At 43.2% G+C, this 17363-nt stretch overlaps 1 protein-coding gene across 7 annotated transcripts in view; it reads right to left on the bottom strand.

The window, feature by feature from the left end:
• The window catches only part of Hydin (HYDIN axonemal central pair apparatus protein), a 358781-nt gene that overhangs the window by 102766 nt on the left and 238652 nt on the right, over positions 1–17363 (bottom strand). For all 7 annotated transcript variants that reach the window (XM_078032635.1, XM_078032636.1, XM_078032634.1 and 4 more), the window contains 9 exons: positions 16754–16881; positions 12953–13086; positions 12402–12538; positions 12038–12165; positions 11711–11902; positions 11239–11388; positions 7275–7514; positions 3267–3414; positions 378–551 (listed from right to left, as the gene is read on the bottom strand). In XM_078032635.1, coding sequence (XP_077888761.1) covers positions 378–551; positions 3267–3414; positions 7275–7514; positions 11239–11388; positions 11711–11902; positions 12038–12165; positions 12402–12538; positions 12953–13086; positions 16754–16881 — 1431 coding nt within the window. The remainder of the gene's footprint in view (positions 1–377; positions 552–3266; positions 3415–7274; positions 7515–11238; positions 11389–11710; positions 11903–12037; positions 12166–12401; positions 12539–12952; positions 13087–16753; positions 16882–17363) is intronic.

Raw genomic sequence — 17363 nt, 5'->3', positions numbered from 1 at the left:
AACTGCAAAACTGGGAGGTCAAGAGGAGGATTCCAGTTAGAGGGACACTGGAAAGAATGCTCTCCAGTCTCCCAGAATAGCTCTCCAGCCACCCTCCTGTCTGCTGAAATTCTAGCATTAAAGATTCAGATTAATACTTAGCCTAGTTAAAATGCAATTAACCGTGGCAAGAAGAATGGGCCATATGCTGAGCTCCCCAGCAGACGTCTGTGCTTGGGGCATGATGTGAGGGTGGACTGGGGCCTCTCCAGAAGGCAGGGAGCCAGTACTAGGAGGCCCAGAGGGGATATCCATGGAGAAAGGTGACAGGGCACTGAACCATCTCCTCATTTCTGCTTAGAGAGAACTGGCCCCCAACCATTAAAATGCTCTATTACTTTGGAACACTATCTTTTCCAGGCTGTCCTCATCCTCTTCTTCATCTGGGTAGATTTTGAGGTCAGGGTAGTGCCGCTCTTCCAGGTAGGATGTGACAGAGATCCCTCGGCTGAGTGATGTTCGCTTTGTGCTGGCGGAGGTTCCCTGGTCGGAAATGGTTATATCTTCGTCTTCTGCAAGGGGGAAAAAAGATGAAAACACAGGGGGAGGAGCTGGGAGGGGCGCAGGGGCGATGGGGTCCAGGGAGTCGACAATGGGGAGAATTGCTGGATAGGCCACCATCATCCTGGACTGTGAAGCTTCTCTGTGCATAGGGTTTCTATATTTTAACATTTGTTGAGATACCCAAATTATACACTTGCTCAGAAAATTTGGAAATCCAGAAGAGTCAAAAGTTATAAAGTTTAGCCCTATAAAGATACTGGGAGAGACAAAGACATGTGACAGGAATCCTAGCTGAGTCTTATAATACCAGCACAGGAGGGCTGCAGCCTCTCGGATTTGGAATCCTTAATTTTTCAGAGCTCTACTTGAGATCAAATGGTACATTCCAATCCGTAGCCCGCTTTCTCCCCATAACTTCTCATGTGCATTTCCCATGTCACTATTAAGCACACCTGCCATTTTGTCAGACCAGCACCCTCCTCTGTGCCTGGTTCACAGTGTCTCTGTGGGCTAGGATTGTATAAAGGTGAGTCCCTTCACCTGGGGCAAGATATCGTCTTTGTTTAGAGCTGAGAGTTGAGCCTCAGGCTTCTTGTGAATGAGGCAGATGGCCTTCCCTGGAGGGGCCCGGGAAGCAGACAAGGATGTCTACAGCAGAGTGCACAGTGAACGGATGCTGGGAGAAGCGCAGAGAGGGCCCCTTCCTGGAGTCACGACACACTCCTCAGCCTTAACTCCAGACCACTTTCCCCTGGGCCAAATGAAAACTGCACCTGTAACTGTGGTCTTCAGAGACCATGAAAACAACAAGGTCCTTCTCTGCCCTCATGACGTCCTTTGTACATGGCAGCCCCTTGTAGCCTTCTGCCTCAGGCCGTGGGACAGTCCCTCTAAATTTAACTCTCTCCTTCTGTCCCCTTCCTGACTGTGAGCTGTCAAAGTCAGGGGCTGTTCACTCTGATTTTTCTCCTCCAGCATTTCAACTCATTGTTTGCAGCACGGAGGGTGCCTGTTATGGGTGCCTTCAGAGTCATATGCTGAAGTCCTAACTCCTCAGCCCCAACTCCTCAGAATGCGGCTGGATTTGAAGATAAGGCCTTCAGACAGGCAATTAAGGCAGAACCAGGTCGTGCGGGTGGGCCCTGGTCCACTGGTGTCAGCCAAAGAAGAGGACATTAGGACTCAAAAACCCACAGTGGGAGGACAGGAGGAAACTACTGAAACCAAAACTACTGATACCTTGACCCTGGACTTTTAGCCTCCAGGATTGAGAGAAAGTCGATTCCTGTTGGCTAAGCCACCCGGCTGGCATTACTTAGGGCAGCTCTAGCAAACGACCCCAGTGCTCAACCAACATGACTGGCTGGGCCAGCCCTCTTCTCGGCCACATGAGCATTTACTAGCCTTGCTTTCCTGAGGGACCACGAGGCAGGCCAGAGGACAGCTCATTCCCTCAAACAGCACAAATTTGTTGGGTGCTATAGGGTAATGGCTGTTGTTCCATGCCATGGGTTTATAAGTGAGGAACACATCTCTGCCCATATGGGTGCTTCTTTTTATTTTTGGCACCAGGGATTGAACCCAGAGGCACTTAACCACTGAGCCACATCCCCAGCTCTCTTTTATATTTTATTTAGAGCTAGGGTCTCACTGAGTTGCTTAGGGCCTCACTTTTGCTGAGGCTGGCTTTGAACCCAAGATCTTCCTGCCTCAGCCTCCTGGCACCATGCCTGGACCATATAAGGGTTTCTTATCTAGAGGAGGTGGTATGAGGGTAAGAAGAAAATAACTACCCATGTGATGGCTGTTACATGAAAGATAGCAGGTTAGAACAGGCTGAGGACATTTCCAGGATGAGGACCAGAGAAGTAGAAAGGGCAGGGGCCACACATCATCAGCCACAGTCCTACAAGCCAGCAAGGGGATTTTCTGCTTGAGTACATGAGAGGACCCGAGCACATGATGGGATGACTCAGGGGTGCTGGGCCAGAAAAGACAAAATTATTAAGAGAGCAGACCAGCTCTAGAGTTGGCTTTTAAGCACAGGGATGGGCTTGCTGTATGAAATTTCTTGTACGAATTTCCCTGCTACCTCTTTTAGGGCATGAATATCTACCTTACACAACACATTACTTTGCATTACCAATAAATACCCCTAGGGGGCAGTGAAGTTGCTATCAGTTATGGACTCTGCGAGTCAAAAAGATGGGACTGGTTCTGCCACTTAAAACTTAGACTTTCTGTTCTTTAGTTTTCTTCTGTAGGTGTAAAGCCTTGAGTGGAATGTCTAGCAAATATTCTTCTATCTCTATTAGCTCGTGTGTGTGTGTGTGTGTGTGTGTGTGTGTGTGTGTGTGTGCGTGTGTGTACTTAGCTGTTGATAGACTTTATTTATTTATTTATTTGCGGTGCTGAGAAATGAACCCAGTGCCTCACACAGGCCAGGCAACTGTGCTACCACTGAGCCACAGCCTCAGCCTTTCTATTAGCTCTTTTTAAATCTCAATACCACACTGAACTCTAGTGAGAAAAGAATTTGCCCCAGTCTTTGTATCCATGACCTGGGGATAACAGGACCCATTTTGGAAGGGTCCTGTTACAGAAGGAACCTGGCATCGGGCAGGTACTCTGTAATTGGTTGGTAATTACGGAGAAATTCAGGGGTAGTTCAGAAGGGCCAGGGCAGTGGCTGGGGCCAAGGGTTCGCCATGGCAAGTGCTCACCATTCTCCTGTGCCTTCATCTGCTCTTCCTTTGACTTCTTCACATCCTTAAAGTAGTCATACAGTTCTGGGGGCAGCTTCTCCCCGGGACTGCGGGGTGGCAGCAGCAGGGTGTTGTAGGAGTCATAGCCCTTCAGTTGTCGCAAGATCTGCTCAAGGGGAGAACGGGAACTGCTGTTGGTCATACTAAAGTTTTCTTTTTGTTCTTTGATCTTGTGAAAACTCTGCTCCAACCTGAGGCTTGAAATTTGTAGAAATACTTCCTGGATTTCATGGGGGTAGGGAGTGCTTTTGAGAGATCTAAAAGGTAGGGCTGAACCCTGAACTTATAGGGGTTCAAGATCCTTATTTTGCTCCATGTCTGCCTGGACATTTCTCATGTGGCAAAGAATTTTCTTTTTGCTTTGAAAATAATGTATACTGTTTTACTTTTTTTTTTCCCCAATGACAAATGTACAGAAATCTAGTATCCACTTTGAGGGACACATTCATTTAAAAAATGTCATGCACTGCTTAAGAATAAGACATGAGAAATATGTTAGGGGATTTTGTTTTACCAATACCATACAGTGGACTCACAAACTAAGATATCATTAGGCAATACAACCTTAGGAGACTGCTGTTCAAAATGACCTTAGGTGGCGCATGGCGCATATTACACTAGAGTTCTCATAAATAGAGGATCCAGGGGAAATAAGGTAAAATGGTATTAAATGGTGTGTGTGTGTGTGTGTGTGTGAGAATATGTATTAGGGCTGCCAGATAAAACGCATGATGCCCAGTTAAAGTTATGTTTCAGATAAACCACAAATACTTTCCTTTAGTGTAAATATATTCTATGTGATATTTGAATATTCTTATACTTTGAAAAAACATTTGTTATTTATTTAAAATTAAAATTTAATTGGAGAGCCTGTTTTTTTCTTATAAATATTTGAGAAGGAAAAGACATATGTATATGTATAAAACACAGTAAAATGAAGTTAAAAAACATGTACTTCCTCTTCTACCTGATTTATTGGTGTGTGAGTTTGTTTTGTTATGTAACCCTTCTCTAAGATCATCATTTTTACTTGTTTGAAAGCCCCTGATAATAAGTTCATTCTAAAATTTTTATAGAAGAACAAAGGACCGAGAAAAGTTTGTACACTGGTGAAGAAGAATAAAGGCTTGCCCTGCCCGACACCAGAACTTATTATAAAGCTGCAGTAAAAGACAGAGTGGTACTATGTTGGGGCTGAAAAGGGAGCAATGAGAATGAAGAAAGAGCTCAGTGTAGATCCATCCCTATTAGAAATTTATACAGGACAGAGGTGGCATTTTTTAGTGGGAAAGGGAAGGAACATACCAGATTGGTGGACATTGGGGTTCGAAGGTGGCCAACTTGCATTTGCTGGGTACTGTGGAAGGGCTAACCCAGCTCCAGAGCTCCTTGTGCAGTTAGTTAGATCTAAGTTCTCTACTGCAGTCTCCTCATTGCTCATCGTCCCTGTCTGTCCATTCTGGTTTCTATTTTCCCTGAATAGGTGTTGCTCCTGAGAGTGCATCTAATACATCTTCCAAAGGTAAATCTCAGAGTCTTAGATTGTGCTTTCCATGGAACCTGATGCACCACAGAGGGTGCTGTGCCCACCTAAGCACTGAGGATCTCATAAATATCTAATGAAAAGATTCCCTTCTAGAGGGGCAGATTCTGTTTCTGAGAACACTCCTGGGGGCAGAATGCGCATTAGGCAGGGTGTAACCATTGGCAACAAGGCAGACAGAAGATTCAAAGGCTGAGTGGGGGAGGGTCTAGAGGAAACTAAGCCATCTCCAAATACTGACCCACTGAAATCATGAGATAACAAATGCTTATTGTCTTAAGTTTCTGAGTTTTAGACTAATGTAACATACAGCAAAAGATAACTAGTACAGTGTCAGACTTCATGTGCAGTCACATCTTACCAGCAAATGATGTAGTAGCACGTTTAAGATACTCATGTCAAGAAAATGTGAGCTAAGGGTGCTGTCTATAATCAAACTGAGCTTCAACTGGGACCTCTAACAAAAGACCAGATATTAGTACTGCAGAAGTCCTGGAAGGAGAGTAGAAGGAGGGTAGGGCTGAAAAAGTACTCAAATAAGTAATTGTGAGCCATTCATGGGCTGTGTGTGAGTTACACGCATTGTAGCTATATGAGGGACAGGTCTGGCATTGAACGCTGATTGGGCTGTGTGACGTATGTACACCTTTCCTCTCACTCTGCCTGTCATCCCATACAGCACCTGAGATGGGTGTGACTTGCCAAGATGTCAGTCAATCTGCTGACCATAAGACATCACTTAGCAAGACTCCACCTTTGAAACCTTATCCCCTGCCTTATTTGGTGAAGAACATTCCATCAAAGTTTCTTTGTGTGTGCCCTCCCTATAAAAATAAAGAGATTCTGGATGGACGCTCTCTTTTCCAGTTGATCCTTAAGGTTGCAGAGCCGTCCTACCCTCGACATGAAAACTACTTTTGTGTTGTGTGATTATTTTTTGCTGTTTTCTTAGTTTAATATTGTAGCCAGTTCCTTTGAACCCAGATCATCTTGTCAGTGCGGGCAGCTGGTGAGAAGTAATGGCTAAAATTTCCAAATTGGGAAAATAAGAATCTACAGATTCAAGAAAATATACAAGTCCCAAACTGAATAAACCAAAAGAAATATATGCCAAGACACATTACAGTCCGATTTCTACATTATTAAGGCACAGAAAATTTCTTGAAGGCAATGAGAGACAACACTTTACACACACACACACACACACACAAATGCATATGCATACACACATTTATCCATGGAGAGAGAAAACAATTCAAATGACGCTGGATTTCTCATTAGACCAGGCCAGGAGGAACTGGCATATTTTTCAAGGACCAGCAGAACCATTGTTGCAGAAATCTATATCCTGTGGGAAAAAAATCCTTCAAGAACAAGGGGAAAATCAAGACATTTTTAGATGAAGGAAAACTAAGAATTTTTCCTTTCTTGAATCTGTAGATTCAAGGAAGGAAAACTAAGAATTTTTATTTTACCAGCATACTACATTAAAATAATAGCTAAAGGTGGGTCTCTAAATGGAAAGGATATGAAGAAAGAAGAAATCTTGAAATACCAGGAGAAAAAAGAAAGAACAAGATAAATACATTTTCTTCTCCTTTGAATTTTTCTAATTTATATTTGAGAGTTGAAACAAAAATGATAATGCTGTCTGATAAAAGGAAATATTTAAGACAGTTATATTAAAACGTAAGAAGGGTAAAGGGAGAGATAAAGGGAGAAAAAGTTTCTAGTATAATTTAGACTGATAAAATGTCAATACCAGTTGGTTATAAGCCACATATATTATATATATAGTAATATGTACAACAACATATATATGTATACACACATATGTATGAATGTAGAACAACAACTAAAGAAGTTACATAAAGAGATACACTCAAAAACACTCCAGGTAAATAAAAATGAAATTTTACTGATAGGAAGGCAGAAAAAAGTAAACATAGAACAACAACAACAAAAAAAACCCAAATCAAAAGGGCAGTCTTAAGCTCTAAGATATCAATAATCACATTAAATGTAAACAGACTAAATAGACCAACTAAAGACAGAGATGGCAGAATATATTTTAAAAATATCTTCAATACAGGTTGCCTACAAGTAACTCACTTCAAATATACTGACACAGGAAAGTTTTTGTATATTATTTTTTTAGTGTTTGAATCTGAACAATTAATATGCATTAGTTTTTCAATTATTTTTAAAAAATGTACATTGGAATCACAAAGAAACAATGAATTCTGATCAGGCAAGGGAAACAGGTCAGGAAAGGCCACAGCAAAGTGATGACCAAATTGACAAGAAAGGCTTCAAGGGAATGAGAGGGGAAAGACCAACCTATTCCACACAGAGAGAACACAAGTACACGGCAGGGCCCAGCATGTGCTGGGAAATTGAGTTTGGTTGTGGCCTGTACTTACCTTTTCTTCAAAGAGATATTGCTGGTCAAATTCTAAGGAATAAAACTCAATTGGAAAGCTGCAGGGATTCTTGACTATCACCTCAGCCTCATCTCCAGAGGTATAAGGCAGCAGTGGTCCCAGTTCCAGAACGGAAGGACTAAATTCCAGGCGTGGCTCCAGACCCTGCCCAGATGTCAGCAACGAGAGCTTCTGAGGGCTCTGACCAATATGGAACAATTGGGTTTGGCTGTAGAATTTCTGCAAAACAAAAACAAAACAAACATCTGATTTTTTAAAATCGGTTATATGTTATGTAAAACTGAAAAACTGCTAAGGGGACAAAACTTATCCTATTTAGAAATTTTCTTATAAAGTGGCATTTGTATCACTGGGTATTTATATGTTGGGTATCTAGCCTGCCAGGCACAGCACTGAGAACTTCACCACTTGTAGCAGGCCCTCTGAGAGTTATCCTCATTTCCCTCAGAACTTCCTAGGTGCTCAGACTTGCACTTGCCACCATTTTCGCCTCTGGGCCCGAAGGCTCTCATTTTGTGGACCCTGCTTGGCATGGAGGTAACACCTGCTGGGAGCATGCCACTAGCAGTGATTCTCAGAAGTCCCATATAAGCATCCCAGGACCCTTGCTCCTAGGGAGGGATGATTCTCAAGTGGGTGCTTTGTAGTTCACCCCAGAATTTGGTGGAATGGCAGAGCTATGGCACTCAGTCCATCTGGTAGAATTACAATCAGATGCCAGGTGACAGTGATACATACCTACTCACATTTTCTCAAAATGGCACAGAAATCTACTTTCCATTCAGTAGTTCCTAATCTTATTACATTATTAACAATTCATATTCATAGTCCCATCCCCAAAGATCCTGGCTCCATGGCAGGTGAGCTGGGCTGAAGATTCTGCATTTTAAAACAGATAACAGGACATTCTGATATATCTGGGCTCATGGGTTGGGTGTGGGGCTGTGAGTGGCTTCACAATGTGAAGAACACTTTACTATGTTAGCTTACCGGGCAGACATGAGATGGAAGGAATATGTATGTACTTATCTATAAATTGGGGGAAAATCCAGTTGTTGGCTAAGGGGGTTTTCTATGTAGTTATGGACTTAGCACCGTATGCCCCAAACTTCCATATTTTAATTGCAGTTTTGGACAATCTTTCATTCACTTCCTAACATGGAGTATTCTGAATACATGGTATCATGCCACAGAGTTGCTAGTGTAGACACCAAATGATTTCTCTGTGCTTTTAGTGGTGATGAAGATGCAGATGTGGATTATGCTGGTTTCAAGGCAAACTGATTCCTTGACTACACCCAGCCAGGTCTCCCAATTGATAGAAATATTTTATTAACTTTGACCAATTCCAATTCAATATTTATGAAAATGCCTAAATAAATCTATTTTTAAAAATATTTACTGATATATCCCTCATTTGGTAATGAGAAAAAAACCTCCCAAATCTTGAGTAAATCCATTTACAGTTTTAAGACTCCCTAGGAATAATAAGCATATTATTCATTATTTTCTAAAAGGGTTAGGAAGATTTTGATAATGGTAGGAATATGGGCCTCATTTTAGAGTGAAATATGAAGTCACATCCTTTTCTTCTTTCTCACTATACATTATTAAGCATTTCCTTAAAGCCACTACCAGGAAAATGGGAGTTCACTTATGTGTTCACACTGATTTGTCTTTGAAAAGAATAGAATAGAGGAAAACATCTCTCAAATGCATTAGGCTTTAAATAAGACTTTCTGGTGTAACTTCTTGAGAATATTTCTGGTTTTAGGGTTTTATTATTTTTCTTTATTCTTGGTTAGGAGTAGTTTCATGCTGATGGTCTTTATAAAGCAAATGTTTGTGAGGCTCAGGGAGACTGTTCACCAGGAAGTTCTTCCTATCATGACTACTGATGGTAAGACTTTATAGTTGTGGAGACTTTTACTGTTGCTTTAGTCAGCTTTTTTTGTTGCTGTAACTATAAGACTTGACTGGAACAATTGTAGAGGAGGTAAAATTTATTTAGGAGCTCACGGTTTCAGAGGTCTCAATCCACAGACAGCAGATTCCATTCCTTGGGGCTCAAGGTGAGGCTGAATATCATGGAGAAAGAGTGTGGAAAGGGAAGCAGCTCACATGATGATCAGGAAGCAGAGAGAGAGAGAGAGACTGGCTCCACTCTCCAGATATAAAATATATACCCTAGAGCCATGCCCCCAGTGAACCACTTCCTCTGGCCACACCCCACCCACAGCCAGCCACCACCCAGTTAATCCCATCAGGGATTAATCCTCTGATTAGGTTAAATCTATGACCCAGCCATTTATCCTCCAAACCTTCTTGCACTGTCTCATATGTGAGCTTTTGGGAGAAACCTCATCTAAACTCTAACAACTGGATATACAGCAGTATGATGGCTATTTTATTCAATCTGTTAATCTTTGAATTGACCCTAAGAGGTGGCTGTTGCAGGTCAGTAATAATTTATTGGGAACCCCAGGGGCCAGATGCTTTCCAGTTCAGCTTTTAAAAAGTTAAATGCAGTGCATAGTGCACAATGTCACCCAGTGCCCTCAGAAGAGTGCCAGGAAGGACTTCTGTAATCAAACAGTAACATTTCTGCAGTTGCAATGCTTGACTCTGAAAACTAAACGGGAAAAATAAAATAAAATCAAAATAGTCTTTTGTCAGGTGAGGTTTTTTTTTTTCCCAAAGTAAGTTTTGATATATAACTAGTGAAACCACACCCCCACCTTGCTTTTTGGAGCTTACTGAATTTCAAAATTGTAATGAATTTTTTTTTAACCACTGAGCTACATTCCCAGCTCTTTTTATTTTTTGCTTTAAGATAGGTCTCATTTAATTGTTAAGAACCTCATTAAGTTGCTGAGGCTGACCTCAAACTTACAATTCTCCTGCCTCAGCCTCCCAAGTCACTGGGATTATGTGCCACAGTGTCCAGCAGCAATAAATAATTTTTGGATATATATGATAATACTATTTTTTATTTTGTCTATATACAAACTGAGGCTTAGTAAGGTTCAGTGATTGGCTCAAAGATTCACAGCCTATAAGGGCAGAAATCCACTAGCCAGGCCTGCTGATAAAAGTTGATGTGTTGGTTAGATCTGCCAATTCCAGAAGCAGTGTGGAGATTCCTTAGGAAACTTGGAATGGAACCACCATTTGACCCAGCTATCCCACTCCTTGGCTTAAACCCAAAGGACTTAAAAACAGCATACTACAGGGACACAGCCATATCAATATTTATAGCAGCACCATTCACAATAGCTAAGTTGTGGAACCAACCCAGATGCCCTTCAGTAGATAATAGAGAAACTTTGGTATATATACACCATGGAACATTACTCAGGATTAAAAGAGAATAAAATCATGCCATTTTTAGGTAAATGGATGGAGTTGGAGAATACAATGCTAAGTGAAATTAGCCAATCCCAAAAAACCAAAGGCTGAACATTTTCTTTGATATGAAATGCCAACTCATAATGGTGATGCAGGGGGAGCATGGGAGGAATTGAGGCACTTTAGATAGGGCAAAGGGGAGAGAGAGAAAGAGAGGGGGGAAAGTGGGTAGAAATGATGGTGGAATGAGTTAGACATCATTACCCTAAGTACATGTAAGAAGACTCGAATGGTGTGAAAATACTTTGTGTACAGTGACTTGGAAAATTGTGTTCTATATGTGTAATAAGAAATGAATTTCATTCTGCCATTGTGTATAACAAATTATAATAAATAAATAATAGTAATAAAAAAAAGATCTGCCAATTCCAGAACACCAGGCCATTCAGCTCCTATGTGAACCAGGAATACCTGAGATGCCCTATTCAGAAAGTGAGGTCAAAGTTTCCCTTAAGACTCAAGCAAGCACAGACTCTGAGCAAAGCTCAAAGAGATCCAGAAAATCTCAGTGAAGGCACATTTCTTTCAAACTCACCTCTTCTTTTGGTATGAATTTCACCTGCACATTGGACCTCTCACCAGGTTCCAAGACTCCAGAGGTGGGTTGTATTTCAAAGGTCCGAGACTTTGGCTTTAATTCAGCACGAAGTTTCCTTCTTAAATACTTTGGAATGTGTTTATCCAGCTGGTTTATAAATGTTAGACAATTAGATAATCTTCCATGGAAAACGAACTCATTCTATTATTCACTCACTCACCCTACAGATCCCGAGTACCTCCCAGGTGTCAGAGAATGTGTAGTTTCTAGAAGGGCAAAGATGAATAGAACATTTGACCTGATATCACGGTCTGATAGAGCCTTCAATGCAGGGCTTAGGGCCCAGACACTGGCTACCATAAAAGGTCTTGGAGCAGGAAATTGAAATGATCAATAGAAGGGCTGAGAATTACAAATCTGGCTACAATGGAGATGGAGAAAAGGGGACCAATGGTCACAACTCATTTACCTTGCTTACGGGACACTGGCTCTGGACAAACCATTCACAAGGGACTTGGAGATGATTGGAAAGCTGAATAGTTTCTATTATGCACTGTCCACACTGAACTGTGGCAAACTCCACTTTCCCACAAGACAGTGTCATAGCTGGGATGGTCACGTTGGCTTTGAGACAGATGTGAACTGTTGGCCCTCCAACCACCTGGAGTAGGCAAAAGGTTGCTGTTTACCATGTGGCATGGTGGTGGGGAGAGAATCCCAGCTTTGCTATCATAACTGGATCATCCCAGGGATGAGAAGAGTAGGAAGTGTGGAGGGTCAGGTGGGCCCATCTTACCTTGATGGGCAGAAGGACCTCTTTGTTTCCCACAGGAAGATTAGCCCCTTGTGGGTCAAATCTCACTTCGAATGTTTCCGTCTCACAATAAGGCAGATTTTTAATGCGATCTAGCTGAGTACTGAAGCCTGGACCAACACAAACAGAATTTCTTTGGGGGAAAGGAAAACAACACACAGGCACTGCTCTAGAGACCCCCTCTGGGGTAGAAGGACTGCTCCAACTATCACAAAGTGAGCCAGCCAGTCCATCTGCTGATCCCAGCAGAAGCACAGATGCTGCTCCAGAAGGAGAGGGCAGATAGGTGGGGTCCTTGTTGGAAATGACAAAGTGCAACAGGAAAGGGTCTCCCCGGCCTGGTTACCTGTGTCATGAAGGACACGCTTATCTGCATGGAAGGACACTGGTAAATGACTGGTGTTGGTAATCTTGATGATGTGGGTTCGGACTTCACCAATGACAATGTAGCCAAAGTCCAGGATGTACTCGGGCAGGTGGACTCTGAAACAGTTAACACACTGTCCTTACCAGACACTTTCAAAGTAAGAGAGTGTGAGGGTCTCTCCTGCCTCCTGTGCACAATTTTGTTTTCCAGAGTGGAGAACAACTGAAGGCCATTAGAACGGAGACTAGAAACAGCACAGTTCCCCCAAAGCCCGCACTGTTTAGCCATCATCTCAGAAGGTGTGCAGCATGGCTCCTCCGGGGAGCCTGAAATGGGGCCTGTCTATTAGACACAGCTGGAGTCTTCTGACTTGAGGTGGTGGGACCCTGCTAGATTGGCTGGGTGCAAAAGGACTGCAGATAACACGAGGCGCGTGGGTTTTATTCCCAGATGATCAGCCATTATTTCCGGGGACACTGCATGCTTTCTCTGCCACACTTTCCATCAAATGAACACAGAAGGGCACTCACTTGGATAGTCTGCGGCAACTCCAGTGGATGAAGCTGGTGTTATCTGCTGCATCAGGGCTAACTGTTTTCTGATGTTCTAAGGCATAGTTTTGGACTATAAGTCGCTCTACTTCCATCTGGAGATGAGCACTTAACTGGAGCAAGAGAGAAGAGCAATTCAGAAAGTTCTTCTAGAACATGCATACATTCTCTCTCTCTCTCTTTCTCTCTCTCTCTCTTTGGTGGTGCTGGGGCCTGATGCTAGCCAGCACTCTACCACTGAGCTACATCTCCAGCCCTGGAACATGCATTCTTCATGGGGAACAAAATAGAGATTAAAAGTAGTTCTTGTGGGAGTTGGAAGATTTTAGCTATTACAATGGGTTATGGTCCCCCAAAGGGCTATAGTGCACAGATATGCAGTAAACCTAGGATATTCAAATTTTCATGCAGCTGGTTGGGGAAAATTACAAACTGATTCGTCTATATCCTGGACTACTACTCAGGCATCAAGAGGAATGAACTATCAATGCACACAACTCAGATGAATCTCCAGAGTCAGTCTCACAAGATTACATGCTATGTATTCCACCCATACGACATTCTTGAAACAATAACAGTAAAGGCCAGGGGTGAGGGATGTGGGGAGAGGAGAGTGGGTGTGGCTATAGAGGTAGGGCATGTAATGGGCAAGCATGAATCATAAACATGAGGCTTAGATCTACCTGTTGAAAAAATAAAGGCAGAGACTTCCTCCCTGCCAGCTCTGCAGGGCATTACAAAGTTGTGGTTTTAAGTTCTTTCTGTCTCTTTGAAATGTATATAAATTTCTAAAGAAGCTAAGTAACCATTTTGCCAGACCTTGAAATATCTTTCTCTGTGACTTTCCTGAACACCAGGGAGCCACATCTTTGAGTTGCCATCATCAGGAAGATGGAGGTCTTACTTCCCAGCTTCTGTAGGAGGATGGGAGCCTAGCTTTGGTGGGGCCAGGATAACAGAAGTCAGCATCTCTTTTGGGTAAAGCCAACTAGCTAACACAGATGGTCACCGCAATCACTATGTGAGTTTAGGGTAAACTACGTGGAATGTACAAGGACACCTATGTGATGGGTTGAATCTGATGGGTTATATAAAAGGGGTTTCCACCTTTTCCCCTCTGTGTGATCTCTCAGCAGATTGCCTGCGATACAAATTGCATTCTGGCTTTCCTCATTGAACAGTAAAATTGTTTTGTCTTTGTGGAGAGACTTTCTAAGTTGGAAGACTTTCTCCAAGAAACACAAAGAATCCTTGTGGTGAAGGAATAATTCTGAACTTTAATTGTCACAGTGGTTAAATAAATCTATGCAGATGATATAATGGCATTCAATCACACACACACACACACATACACACACACAAACACAAACATGTGAAACTGGTGAAGTCTGAATAAGCTCTGTGACCTGTACCAATGTCAATTTCCTGGTTTAGATATTTTATGTTAGTTATGTGAGTTTGTTTCCAATTTTTTTTGGCAACTCTCTGTAATCTACAATTATATTTTTAAAAGCTAAAAAAATAAAACTATTCAAAGAGGATTTCATTTTACATATAATAAAAATATTTCATTGGGGGAACATTAGGAAAAAATTTCTAAGAGTGGTTTTTGTGGGGGTAATAGTGATAAAGGTTGATAACTGCTGATTGAAGAGCCCAGCAGGAAGGGTAACCTGCGACTGGACCCACAACGAGACAACAGAGATGGAGGGTGGAGAGCAGCAATGACAGAGGGCAGCGTTCCCAGTTGTCTGGATTCTAGAACAGCAAGGTCCACTCTGTGCTGCTCAAGAGCCAGGAGTAGCCCAGCCCTGCCCCACTCTGGAGGACTAGTGCAGCTCTACAGATGCTATCAGATTTACAGAAAGCCCGCCTGGGAGAGACTGCCAGAGACAGAGCCTGGGAGAGACTGCCAGAGACAGAGTCCTGGGCTTTGGTAGGGAGCAGCCAGGACGGTGATGAGCAGGTGGAGAGACACTGCTGCTGCCCCTTGGGATCAGCCAGGAGTCTGGCAGGGGAGGGCGGAAGCTAAGAGCCCTATTGTGGCAGCTGGGTAGGCTGGATTCAAGTCCTAGCTCTGAGCTTCCCTTGGGACTGGGACTTCACTTCTGCAAACTCCAGGTAGCTGTCAAGTTAGATGACGATGGTAGCCTACCCCCCACCTTTGCTGGGAGAGGACTGAATGAGATACTAATGCAGGTTAACAGCATGGCACAGGTCTCATGTAAGAGTTCAGTAAATGCTAGAAGTGTTAGAAATTATGATCATCCCTGGGGCCAAGGTTCACTTTTGGCATCCTGTACTGAACAGGATTCTGCAAAACAGGTCAACCCTGGTGGCTTTTGGGGTACCTGATCTTCCCCACAACACCCCCCTTCCGTATTTTAGAATTGCTTTCAACCAGTCTAAGGGCTTCTGAGACAACATAGATAATTCTTCCATGGACCAAAATCCCACGTGTGTTTTCATTTTCAAAGACGAGGACAGGGAGAAAGCAGCCCTCCTGACTAGGAGAGGAATTTCAGGAGATGGTGAGGGAGGACTTTTGGGGATTTTGCAGCCTCTGTTGACAAGCTGGGCCACTTCCTCCTTCAGAGGCCACCTCTTGTCTTGGCTCCCATTCTGTGACACTTATGCACTGCTGACTTTTCCGGACCTCTGGCTGCCCTTCTCCCCAACTCAGGGGTTGGTGTGCTCGAGGGCTGCATTCTTTCAATTCTCTGTGGCATTACAGATGCAACCCAGTGGTGCTCTACCAATGAGCTATACTCCCAGTCCTTTTTTATTCTATTGTAAATTTTGAGACAGGGTCTTGCCAAGTTCCCCAGGCTGGCCTTGAATTTAGCTTCCCTTGGATTGCAGGTTTAATCTTTTTTTTTTTAATTTTTAAATTTGTTTTAATTAGTTACACATGGCAGTAGAATGCATTTATACACCTTGATATATCACACATAGATGGGATATAATCTCTCACTTTGTAATTCCACTTGTCTGTTTTAGGAGGGCTCCTTTCTGAATCTACCCGTTTCCCTGCTCATTCTGAACATTTCCTAGGGAATTCCACTACTTCCTGTGATGACAATGACCAATGATGACTCTCAAATCACTTTCTCCAACCTCTTTCTCTGCCCCAGGACCCCAGCAGTGGTTCCGACTCCCTACTGGATGATGAAGAGAAATCTTATGCTCAGTAATGGACCATCTGAATTCGTTTGTCCCCTCCACATCCCAGAAAAGCATGTTTCTCTATCTGTGTTTCCTGTCTCATTGTCTCCCTCCTTACCTTGTCATCCAAATGAGATACCTGGACATCATGCTCACCTCACTCCATATCCAATTAGTTCCTAATCCCTGACTATTCTGGAATATTCCTGGAACCCACTCGTTTCTCCCTTACCCTAATCCCATCACCACCATTTCTTACCTCAAAGTGCCAACTTTTTCAAAGCTGGCCTCGGTCGGTAGCTGCTCTCCTCCTCTCAAGCCCCACCCTCAGAGCTCCACAAGGTAGCCAGAGGTACCTCTAAAGACGCACACCCAACTACGCCAGCATCGTACTTCAGTGGCTTCCTGGGGCCCTCAGGATGAAGTCCAAACCCTTACCACGTTCCCCAGGAGGCTGCTCACCTCCGTGGACTCATCCCACCTTCCCTCCCTACCCTTGGCTCTATCATTCTTCTCTCTGTTCTCTGAGATGCCTTGTCCCTCTGGCCACTGGACCAGTGGACATACGCACTCTCCTTTCTGCCCGTGTCCTGTGCAGGGGGAAGCCAGCCTCACCTCAGCAGATTCGTCCTCGGGTATTTCCTCAGTTATGATCTCAAAGTGATCCAGAGTTTCATATTTGTTGAACTCTTTTTCCAGGTTTTTTCTAGCCTGGTTCAAGAAGATTTCATACTTTTCATTGCCTGTGGAGGTTGGAAGGGGAAGAGAATCAGGATGCTCAGAAAAACATGACTTATGCCCCCAACACAGACTCTTGGCTCAAGGTGAAGTCGTAAGGGAAGTGAACTTCCTGATACTGCACCTGCCAGGTTTTTCCCTATGTCAGAGGGTGAGGTAATTTGTGAGTGAGTTGAACTTGTACTTGACTTCCCTGAGTTTAATGAGACTGGATGACAGTGAGCTACTAGCTGGTTCTCAACAACTTAGAGGGACTTTGCCAGTTCTGGCACTGAAACCCCTACACTCTGGAGCCCCTGCAGGGCTGGAAGACAGGGACAGCTGGTCACTTAAGTCTATTTTCATGTTGATTAAATCTTCAGTTCAGAAGAAGAATATATTTACGTCAGGTTGCTGTAACTAAATCTAAATAAGTCTTAATTTCCTGAATAAGGGAGGGTAGGCAACTGGTGGAGAGATTTCAGGCTCCCAAATTCACTATTAAGCC

Source organism: Ictidomys tridecemlineatus, chromosome 15, assembly GCF_052094955.1.
Source record: "Ictidomys tridecemlineatus isolate mIctTri1 chromosome 15, mIctTri1.hap1, whole genome shotgun sequence".
Taxonomy (NCBI): Eukaryota; Metazoa; Chordata; class Mammalia; order Rodentia; family Sciuridae; genus Ictidomys; species Ictidomys tridecemlineatus.
This window is presented reverse-complemented; position numbering and strand designations above follow the sequence as displayed.